We start from the raw sequence: 12,090 nt of genomic DNA, 5'->3' as shown, positions 1-12,090 counted from the left end.
GTTGGCATGCAGGTACAGCAGGCGGTGAAGAAGGAAAATGCTATGGTCCTTATGGCTAAAGGGATCAAGGGATATGGAGAGAAAGCAGGAAAGGCGTACTGAGATGAATAATCAGCCATGATCTTATTGAATGGTGGTGCAGGCTCGAAGGGCCGAATGGTCTACTCCTGCACCTATTTTCTATGTTTCTATGTTTCTATCTGTCTACCCATTTGGCCAACGATGGGCAGCTAATTAAGAGTTGCCACCCATAGTATTTTGGACAGGACTGTTTGACTTTTGAATGGACTGGAAATATATAAGGTGTAAATTATAGGAACATAGAAACAAATGGATGCCGTTCAGTCTAGTGTGCCTGTTCCGCCAGTCAATTAGATTGCAGCTGATCTGTATCTTAATTCCATTTACCCGCCTTGGTTCCAGATCCCTAATACTCTTACCTCACAAAAATATATCAACCTCAGTTTTGGAATTTTCAATTGACCCCACCCCCCATCGCCCCGCCCAGCCTCAACAGCTTTTTGGGGAATGAGAGTTCCAGATTCTCACTACTCTTTGTGTGAAGGAGTGCTTCCTGACATCACCCCCGAACAGCCTGGCTCTAATTTCAAGGTTACACCCCCTTGTTCTGGACTTCCACCACCAGAGGAAATTGTTTCTCTCAATCTTCCCCATCTCCTTTAATCAGCTTAAACACTCCAATTAGGTTATCCTTTAATAGAAACATAGAAACATAGAAAAATAGGTGCAGGAGCAGGCCATTCGGCCCTTCGAGCCTGCACCGCCATTCAATATGATCATGGCTGATCATTCAACCTCAGTACCCCACCCCAGCCTTCTCTCCATACCCCCTGATCCCTTTAGCGTAAGGGTCACATCTCACTCCCTTTGATTATGTCCAATGAACTGGCCTCAACAACTTTCTGTGGCAGAGAATTCCACAGGTTCACAACCCTCTGGGTGAAAAAGTTTCTCCTCATCTCGGTCCTATATGGCTTACCCCTTATCCTTAGACTATGTCCCTTGGTTCTGAAGAGAGTATCTTCTATACTCGAGAGAATAGAAGCCTATTCTGGACACCACACTTTAGAAAGGATGTCAAGGCCTTGGAGAGGGTGCAGAAGAGATTTATTAGAATGGTATCATGGATGAGAGAACTTTAGTTACGTGGAGAGACTGGAGAAGCTGAGATTGTTCTCCTTAGAGCAGAGAAGGTTAAGAGGAGATTTGATAGAGGTGTTCAAAATCAGGAGGGGTTTTGATAGGGTGTGTATGGAGTAACTTTCTACTGACAGGAGGGTTGGTAACCAGAGGACACAGATTTAGATAACTGGCAAAAGAACCAGATGGTAGATGAGAATTTTTTTAACGCAGCGATTTATAATGATCTGGAATGTGCTTCCATTCTAACTTTCAAATGGGAATTGGAGGCTTGAAAACAAACCAAATTGCAGGGCTATGCAGAAAGAGAGGGGTGAGTGGGATTAACTGGATAGCTCTTTCAAAGACCCAGCACAGGCACGAAGGGCTGAATAGCTCTGTGACGTTGAGCTATTAATTGCTGAGGCTAATAAGATTTCTGATGAATTTCCATCCCCAGTAAACCAAATCTTGACCCTTTCCGGTTCGGACTTGGCAAGAGAGAGACAACCAATTCATCGTTGAAACAATCCTAGTTATTGGGATGTTTAACTGCCTGCAATCTTTCGCTTCGGGGAAACAGGCATGTTGGAGTGACGTTGAGTAAAGACAATCCCTAGTCGTGGCTCTGCTCTATAACAAAGTCGTTAATGCCCTTGAGCCACTGCCAAGCCTGCTTTCTTGTCCCAGGAAAGAAAAAAACAGCCTATAGTCAAGCTGCAAAGCAGACCGTTTCCATTTCATTTATTCATTCACGGGATGTGTGTGTCACTGGCAAGGCCGGCATTTATTGCCCGTCCCTATTTGCCCTTGAGATGGTGGTGGTGAGCCGCTTTCTTGAACCGCTGCAGTCCGTGTGGTGAAGGTGCTCCCACAGTGCTGTTAGGGAGGGAGCAATGTTCCCTCTAAGCTGCGTGTGTGACCAAATGTCTACCCCCTGATGTCTTAGCAACACCCATTTACCCACAACTCTTTGAGTCCTGTTTATCTGTGTTGCTACATTTCCTCTCATAACACACAGCTGAATTTTACTAACTTGTAAAGCAATTGATCAAACGTCTTCTGAAAATTCATAAATACCACATCTAGTTATTCACTTTATTGATCCAATCAGTCACTTCTTCAAAAAACATCATTAAATTTGTCAAATATAATTTGTCTTTAACAAATGCTTGTTGTTCTTGATTAATCCATATGCTTGTTAATTTTATCGAATTAAGAGCTTGCCTGTAATGGATGTTAGACTAACTGGTCCATAGTTGTCCAGTTTATACTTCTCTCGCTTCTGGGACAAAGGTGTTACATTGGCTACTCTTTAAGTCCCACTGCACTCCTTCGAAGTATTTTCCTAATAACATCTCTTTAATACAGTAAAATCTTGATCAACTCGACTCAATGTTGGCCTCCTGCCTCTTAAACATCCTCCAGCCCTACAACCCTCCCACATCTCCGCGCTCCTCCAATTCATGCCTCTTGCGCATCCCTGATTGCCTTCGCTTCACCATTGTCAACCATGCCTTCAGCTGCCTCGGCCGTAAACTCTGAACTTCCCTCCCTAAACTTCTTCACCTCTTCTCTATCTCTCTCTCCTCCTTTAAGACCCTCCTTAAAACCTACCTCTTTGACTTGTCCTACTATCTCCTTATCTGGCTCGGTGTCAAATTCTGTTTGATAACGCTCCTGTGAAGCACCTTGGGATGTTTTATTACATTAAAGATGCTATATAAATGCAAGTTGTTGTTGTTGAATCAAAAGGTTATGGGTTCAAGCAATTACGCACACACGTTAGGATCACACTCGAGTGCACCGAGGGAACGTTGCTGTGTCGATGATTTTCATACTTTAGATCAGACATTTAAATAGAGTTATCTGTTCAGGTGAATGTAAAAAATCCCATGGTACTATTGAAAGAAGAGCAGAGAGTTCTCTTCGGATCCTGGCCAGCATTCCTCCTTAGCCAACACTGCCAATAGAGGTGCAACGTCCCAAATCCAGAACTCCAAAAACTGAAATTGTCTGAAAACCAGACATTTTGCCCATAGCTAATGGAGTTGTCCAGAATTATTGTCCGAAAATCGGACATTTTTGAGGCAAAACCCAAAATCCGGCACGGATTCGGCTGAGGATTCCGGATTTCAGACAAGAAAATCAAGTCTGAAATCCGGAATCCTCGACTGATTCCGTGCCGGATTTCGGCCCTCATCATTCAAAACCCGGCACGGATTCGGTCGAGGATTCCAGATTTCAGACTATTGATTTTCTTGTCTGAAATCCAGAAAAACCCCAAAACCGAACGGACTCGATCCCGAAGATTTCGGACATTGTATCTGTACGAGATTAACTGGTCATTCATCCTATAGCTGTTTGTGGGACCTTGCTATGCACAAAATAGCTGCTGCATCTGCCTGTATGATAACAGTCATGGTAATAAGAGTCATTTGGAACTTTTCTGTATGCCATGATAATGAATTATATCAATGGAAATTCTAATTTAAAATAGGCTTTTTATTCACTTGTGTACTGTATATAAACCTTGGTAACTTGAGATTTACAGTATATAACTGGCCTTACATTTCTGGGAATAAGATCTAATACAAAAAGGAAGCCATATAATTTGTGTACTTTGGCAAGAATCATCATTATTTTGCCATTCCTGATTAATCGGGGGGGCGGGAAATATCATTGGGTTTTCAATGTCGCTTTTGTTTTTGTTGTTCCAGCCCTGTTCCTAATGTTCCGCTCCAGAACTCAGGAGCAGCCTGGTTTCCAGCCTGATGTCAATGCAGTTTTGCGGCCAGCTAGGGAGAGAAGATCAGGGTGACTCAGCCTCTGGTGCTGCCTCCTGCCCCTTTGAGGAAAGGCCTCACCTTTCCTCAGTGCCTTGGAATGGCTAAGAATGGGCACGTATTGTGTGTGAGGAATCACGGGGGAAAGCTTACATCCCAACAGCTCATGTGAGCAGGCTGAAGGGGCGGCATGATCACTGCACAAACATGCTAAGGGGCGGGTTGCTTTATGTCTGTGTGTGCGTGTGTGTGAACATAAGAAACAGGAGCATACGGCCCCTTCAGCCTGCTCCGCCATTTCAATAAGATCATGTTGAAAGATGGGAGGAGGCTCGAGTGGAGCGTAAACGCCGGCATGGACTGGTTGGGCCGAATGGCCTGTTTCTGTGCCGTATATCCCATATATTATGTGCAGCGTCCCGAATCTGGGACTCCAAAAACCGGAATTGTCCAATTAATGGACATTTTGCCCATAGCTGATGGAGTTGTCCGCAATCCGGAATTTTTGTCCGAAATCCAGACATTTTTCAGGCAAAACCCAAATACGGCATGGATTTCAGTCTGAAATCCGAAATCCTCGAACGAATCCGTGCTGGATTTCAGGTTTTGCCGGATTTCAGATCTCACCGCTCAAAACCCAGCACAGATTCGGTCGAGGCTCCCTCCCTATCTCAACACTTTCCCGCTCTATCCCCAAATCTCTAGATTCCCTTCGTGCCCAAAAATCTATCGAGTTCAGTCTTGAAAACACTCAAAATGGCTGACCATCCACAGCCCTCTGGGGTAGAGTATTCCAAAGATTCACAACCCTCTGAGTGAAGACATTTTTCCTCATACTATACTCATTGACTAACTTTACTTCAAATGACAGTGTGGCTTCCTCAAAGGTTCCCTCACATACTGCAATGTTTCACAATTCTAAACATTCTGGGGGGACATCCTGGAGATGATGCTTTCCAATATAAGGCCACCTAACTTGTGTAATCTGGTTATTATACATGTATACATGCACTCCAAGCTCAGATTTTCTTGTGCCAAGGAGAATTTGAAGGCTTTTGACAGGTTATCACTGGTTTTAGGTTCGCGATGAGACTGACAGATAACCTGGCCCAAATAGGGATTTAAGATTTGGGGAGACCAAATGCAGATGGGGTGACCACTTTGCAGAACACCTGCGTTCAGTCCGTAAGCTTGACCCTGAGCTTCCGGTCGCCTGGCCCTTTAATTCTCTGCTGCACTCCCACTCCAATCTCTCTGTCCTCGGCCTCTTACACTGCTCCAACGAAGCTCAATGTAAGCTCTAGGAACAGCACCTCATCTTTCGATTAGGCTCTTTACGGCCTTCTCGACACAACATCGAGTTCAACAATTTCAGACCATAACCTCTGCCCCTATCTTTTCACATAGCAGATGTTGATGATTCTGCCATTCCCATTTACACCCTACCTAGACTCATCTTTTGTTCATTAACTTGTCCCATTACCATCTCTTTTTGCCTTGGACCATCATAGCTTTTGTCATTTAATCTCTCCTGCCCTCCACCCAATCACAGACCTTCCCTTTTGTTCTATCCTTACCGCCCCCTTTCCCTGCCCCTGCACTTGCTTAAAACCTGCTACATCTCTAACTTTTTCCAGTTCGGACGAAAGGTCATCGACCTGAGACGATAACTCTGTTTCTCTCTCCACAGATGCTGCCTGACCTGCTGAGTGTTTCCAGAATTTTCTGTTTATCTATCAATGACCAGATAATGGGCCTAAAATTGTTTATATTTCAGATTTCCAGCATCCGCAGTATTTGGCTTATGGATTTAAGAATGGCGATAGGTGCAGTTGACTTCGAAGCATTACACATGGCACTTGGGATTAGCTGCTTAGGGGATGTTTCTGTCAGCCTTATTATCAGCTGTGGCTCAGTCGGGAGCACTCTAGCCTCTACATCAAAAGGTGCTGGGTTCAAATCCCACTCCAGTGATGCAGAGTACAAAAAAATCTAGGCTACCACTTCATGCAATGTGCGATGTCAGAGGTGCTGTCGTTTGGATAAACCCTTAACTCAAGGCTCCCTCTGCCCTCTCAGGGTAAATGTAAAACATTCCTTGGCACTATTTTGAAGTAAGAGTGGCGAAGTTCTGCCTGGTGTCCTGGCCAATGTTAATCACTAAAACAGGTGAGCTGGTCATTATCACAATGCTGGTTACGGCTACTGCGTTTCCAACATTACATAAAAAATAGAAAATAGGTGCAGGAGTAGGCCATTCGGCCCTTCTAGCCTGCACCACCATTCAAAATTATCATGGCTGATCATGCAACTTCAGTATCCCATTCCTGCTTTCTCTCCATACCCCTTGATCCCTTTAGCCATAAGGGCCACATCCAACTCCCTTTTGAACATATCTAACGAACTAGCCTCAACAACTTTCTGTGGTAAAGAATTCCACAGTTCACAATTCTCTGAGTAAAGAAGTTTCTCCTCATCTCGTTCCTAAATGGCTTACCCCTTATCCTTAGACTGTGACCCCTGGTTCTGGACTTCCCCAACTGGGAACATTCTTCCTGCATCTAACCTGTCCAGTCCCGTCAGAATGTTATATGTTTCTATGAGATCCCCTCTCATTCTTCTAAATTCCAGTGAATATAAGCCTAGTCGATCCAGTCTTTCTTCATATGTCAGTCCTGCCATCCCAGGAATCAGTCTGGTGAACTTTCGCTGCACTCCCTCAATAGCAAGAATGTCCTTCCTCAGATTAGGAGACCAAAACTGTACACAATATTCAAGGTGTGGCCTCACCAAGGCCCTGTGCAACTGCAGTATGACCTCCCTGTTCCTATACTCAAATCCTCTCGCTTTGAAGGCCAACATGCCATTTGCCTTCTTCACCGCCTGCTGTACCTGCATACAACAGTGACTGTGTTTCAAAAGTAATTAATTGGCTGCAGAGTGCTTTGGGATACAGTGAAAGGAGCTGTATAAATGCAAGTTCCTTCTGTTTTTTTTACTAGCGGCTAGTCAAAACTGATCCTGGAATTCCCATTGCGAAGGGTTGGGGACAATTGGTGGAAGTCAGGCTCGGACCAAACTTTATATGGGAGCTCCCCCTAGACTCTGATGAGAAATCCTGTAAAGAGGACATGACTCATCTCCCTTTGGATGGCTTTCCAATTTCTCAAGACTTCTGGCTCGAGTTCTGTAGTTTCCTGGTCATTATTTTGACAATTAACCATGACTAAATTAGGACACAGTGCAAGGTGATGGAGGGTGCAGATTTAAGCTCCTTCGCATTGCATTGATTGGGTTTGTCATGGACACAATTGACATGGACTTAACATTCGTACTTTTGAAAATGAGAGCTTGACTGCAGAAGTTTCACCAGAGGCAAAATGCTCACCGTGACGACGGCCATCATTACTCCAAATGCTGCTAACACTGCTAATGTGGTACCCTTGTTTAAGAAGGGAGAAAGGGATAGGCCGAATAATTACAGGCCTGTCAGCCAAACCTCAGTGGTGGGAAAATTATTGGAAAAAATCCTGAAAGACAGGATAAATCTGCATTTGGAAAGGCAAGATTAATCAGGGACAGTCAGCATGGATTTGTTAAGGTTAGATCATGTTTGACTAACCTGATTGAATTTTTTGAGGAGGTAACCAGGAGGGTTGATGAGGGTAGTGCGTACGATGTAGTGTATATGGACTTTAGCAAAGCTTTTGATAAGGTCCCACATGGTAGACTGGTCACGAAGGTACAAGACCATGGGATCCAGGGAAAAGTGACAAGTTGGATCCAAAATTGGCTTGGAGGTAGGAAGCAAAGGGTAATGGTTGATGGATGTTTTTGTGACTGAAAGGATGTTCCAAGTGGGGTTCAGCATGGCTCAGTACTGGGTCCCTTGCTTTTTGTGGAATACATCAATGATCTAGATTTGAATATAGGGAGTATGATGAAGAAGTTTGCAGATGAAACTAAAATTGTCTGTATGGTTGATAATGAAAAAGAAAGTCATGGACTGCAGGAGGATATCTACTGGTCATGTGGGCAGAACATTGGCAAATAGAATTTAATTCAGAGAAGTGTGAGGTAATGCACTTGGGGAGGGCTAATAAGGAAAGGGTATACACATTAAACCGTAGGCCACTTAGAAATGTAGATGAACAAAGGGACCTTGGAGTGCTTGTCCACATATCCCTGAAAGTAACAGGCCAGGTGGATAAGGTGGATAAGAAGGCAGACGGAATGCTTGCCTTTATTGTCCGAGGCATAAAACACAAGAGCAGGGAGGTTAGTTCTGTTCTGCAGTTCTGGTCGCTGTATTATAGGAAGGACGTGATTGCACTAGAGAGGGTGCAGAGGAGATTTAATAGGATGCTGCCTGGAATGGAGAATCTTAGCTATGAGGACAGATTGGATAGGCTGGGTTTGTTCTCATTGGAACAGAGGAGGCTGAGAGGAGACCTCATTGAGGTGTATAAAATTTTGAGGGGCCAGGATATAGTGGATAGTAAGGGTTTATTTCTCTTGGTGGAGGGGCAGTTACGAGGGGGTATAGGTTTAAGGTGGTTGGTGGAAGGTTTAGAGGGGATTTAAGGGGGGGCTTTCTCACGCAGAGGGTTGTGGGGGTCTGGAATTCACTGCCTGGAAGGGTGGTGGATGCAAAAACCCTCACCACATTTAAAAGGTGCTTGGATGGGCACTTGAGGTGCTGTAACCTGCAAGGTTACAGACCTAGAGCTGGGAAGTGGGATTAGACTAGATAACCTCTTGTTGCCTGGCGCAGATACAATGGTAAGTACTGCAAGGAATCGAGTATGGCCAGGATGATCTCCTGGACTAGTTTCAATCGCCTAGATGGGACGGAGAGGAATTTTCCCAGATATTTTTCTCCAATCGGCCTGGGTTTTTATTTGTTTTTTTGCCTCTCCCAGGAGATCGCATGGCTCCGGTTGGGGTGCAGTGTAGACTGTTGCGGTGCAGGGGGTGTCGCAGTTGTGTGGGGCGGGCTGGTTGGGCCGGTGGCTCTTTACCTTTCTGCCATTGTTCATTGTTCATAGGTTTATATGTAACCTTCAGGGCTGCAGACCGAGAGCCGTGCGGCTCTTTGTCGGCCGGCGCGGACAATATGGGCCGAAATGGCCTCCTTCTGCGCTGTAAATTTCTATGTTTCTATATTTCTAATCTGGATTGTTCTGCAAGGGTAGCTCAGCACTGTAAAAAATCCCACGGCACTATTTCGAAGAAGAGCAGGGGAGTTCTCCCCTGGGGGTCCTGACCAAATTTTTATCCCACAGAAACATCACTGCAAAACAAATTATCTGGTCACTACCATGTTGCTGTTTGTGGGAGCTTGCAGTGCGCAAATTGGCTGCCATGTTTCCTACATTATGACAGCGGCGACAGTCCAAAAAGTACTTCATTGGCTCCATCTTCTGCGATGGGTAAAACTGACTCTCGGGCACAGGGTCAGAGGTCAGCAGCTGATGATGTCATATCACTGCATGGAAATTCAGTCCAGGGTTTAAAAATGGAGCTTGGCTGACTCACCGGATCCACCTTTTTAGATCCACTTTCTAATCAGCTTTTTGAATGTGCTTTCCTGTTGGGATCCTGCCAACTCTGCCAATTGTGTCTTACAATAGTGTTTGTTTTTGGCTGCTATCCGCCACCTTCTGGCTCCATTCTATTTTCTGGAGGGACCCGACTGCTAAAGAATCTCCTTCCTCTGAATCAGAGGTGAATCTTGGCTCCCTTTCTTAAATCCAGTTATCCTCACCTCTTCTCCTGCGGGCTCCGACTCTATCTCAGTAACAACAACTTGCACTTATATAGCACCTTTAAGGTGCTCCCAAGGCACTTCACAGGAGCGTTATCAAATAGAATTTGACACCGAGACATGTAAAGGGTTATTAGGGCAGATGGTCAAAAGCTTAGACAAAGAGGTAGCTTTCAAGGAGCGTCTTAAAGGAGGAGAGAGAGGTAGAGAGGCGGAGAGGTTTAGGGAGGGAATTTCAGAGCTTAGGGCCTTGGCAGCTGAAGGCACGGCCACCGATGGTGAAGCGATGAAAATCGGGGATGCTCAAAAGGACAGAATTGGAAGAGCGCAGAGATCTTGGAGGGTTGTAGAGTTGGAGGAGACTACAAAGATAAGGAGAGGCGAGGCCATGGAGGGATTTGAAAGCAAGGTTTGAACATTTTAAAATCGAGGCATTGCTTAATCGGGAACCAGTGTAGGCCAGCGAGCACAGGGTGTCGTATCGGGAATGCTAGCATAGTGGTTATGTTACTGGACGAGTAATCCAAAACCCTAGACTTAACAATCAAGTGACGTGAGTTCAAATCCCATCATGGCAGCTGAGGAATTTAAATTAAATAAATCTAATTTAAATTAAATAAAAAGTTGGTGTCAGTAATGGTGACCATAAAACTATCGGATTGTCATAAAAACCCATTTAGTTCACTAATGTCCCTCAGGAGAAGGAAATCTGCTGTCCTTACCCGGTCTGGCCGACATGTGACTCCAGACCTACAGCAATGTGGTTAATTCTTAACTGCCCTCTGAAATGGCCTTGTGAGCCACTCAGTTGTACCAAACCCAATAAAGAACAGCGATTCATAGAAGGCAGCTCACCACCACTTTCTCAAGGGCAATTAAGAATGGCTAATAAATGCTGGCCATGCCAGACGCCAACATCCCGTGAATGAATACTTTTTTTTTAATAAAGTGTAACTGGACTTAGGATGCCAGCAGCAGAGTTGGGGGTTCCATGGCCACCAGCACCCTGTGCCCCTATATGTGCCGAATATGTTTGTGAAGGTGAAAAAGTGAACATTTAATTCAAGTCCTCTTGTACATCCCTGATTTTCATCGCTCTACCATCAGTGGCTGCGCCTTCAGCTGCCGAGGCCCTAAGCTCCGGAATTCCCTCCCTAACTCTCTCTACCTTCCTCCTCCTTTAATATGTTCCTTAAAACCGACCTCTTCGTCTAGGCTCTTGGTTACCTGCACTGATATCTCCTTGTGCGTTCGCAATGTTTCCTCTAAGTTTTTTTTCCGTGCGCGGTCTCTTTACGTTGTTGCGAGGCCCATTCAAATTTTTGTGCGTTCCCGGTTTCTCCCATCATAAAGCCGGAGCGCGGCCTGCACGGGACCTTCATCTGCTTGCTGGTTCGGTTAATAGTCTATGGTTGGTTCGCTCAATAGTCTACTGGCTGGTTCAGTTAATAGTCTTTGATTGGTTGGCTCAATAGTCTATAGTTGGTTGTGTCAACAGTCTACTGGCTGGTTCGGTTAATAGTCTGTGGTTGGTTGGCTTAATAATCTATGGTTGGTTGGCTCAATAATGCGAAGTGATCACCTCCTGATGTCATGGGCTTGCAAGTGGCAGACAGAGGTTCCGCCCCTTACAATGCCGACCTTGTGGAAATGTGGCCCAATTGGGTCCTTGCCAGATTCTGATGAGTTCCATCGGGCTCCCGCCGGATAGGGGCCTGGGCGCAGATCACAAACCTGACCTGGCTTGGGGATACTGAACAGCCAAGGGGGAGTTAAAATAAAAAGAGATAGGATCGGAAAGTGGGTGACATGCTGACAAATAAAAAATGCCAGTAAAACCAAATGGAATGCTACAAGCAATCGAAAGCAAGTCAACCGATTTTCTCCTAAATGTTCTGGTGAAAATTGCCTCAACTTCTTAGCAACCGGCGGTGTAATGATTCCACAGCTGGGACTAGAGGAAGCACAGTACAATTCGAACATGCTTACCACGGGTTGCAGTGGGGTCCCAGGCATCATGGCATTGGCTAGCTGCATCTGCTGGGCCAGCATGGCCATGTTCTTCTGCTGGATCAGGTTATTGCGCCCATTTATCTCCAGCTGCGTTTTTAAGTGGGGCGGAGGGTGAAGGTACTTGCAGTTCTCTCTGGAGCAGCGACCCTGGGGGAAGGAAGAGGAGCACAACACGTTTAAGGTCAAGCCACTGCTATTCCCAGTCCCAATCACCCAGCAGGTCCGCGTCACAAGACACTTGTTCGTATTTTCTTTCCCACGCACCAGTAAGATGCTGGCTGCCATTTGGCATTGTTTAACCCCACCCCTCCCCCCCGCCCCCGGCTTCACCCAACAACACTGGTGCGTGGGAGGGGTTACAATTAAGCCGAATCCACTTACCAG

At 45.5% G+C, this 12,090-nt stretch overlaps 1 protein-coding gene across 18 annotated transcripts in view; it reads right to left on the bottom strand.

Annotated features, from left to right (window-relative positions):
- The window catches only part of mbnl1 (muscleblind-like splicing regulator 1), a 367,597-nt gene that overhangs the window by 76,370 nt on the left and 279,137 nt on the right, over positions 1–12,090 (bottom strand). For all 18 annotated transcript variants that reach the window (XM_070883734.1, XM_070883748.1, XM_070883733.1 and 15 more), the window contains one exon: positions 11,683–11,853. In XM_070883734.1, the coding sequence (XP_070739835.1) occupies positions 11,683–11,853 (171 nt within the window). The remainder of the gene's footprint in view (positions 1–11,682; positions 11,854–12,090) is intronic.

The sequence above is a fragment of the Pristiophorus japonicus genome, chromosome 6 (genome assembly GCF_044704955.1).
Source record: "Pristiophorus japonicus isolate sPriJap1 chromosome 6, sPriJap1.hap1, whole genome shotgun sequence".
NCBI lineage: Eukaryota > Metazoa > Chordata > Chondrichthyes > Pristiophoridae > Pristiophorus > Pristiophorus japonicus.
The sequence above is the reverse complement of the archived record's forward strand: the minus strand, read 5'-3'. Positions and strand labels throughout refer to the sequence as shown.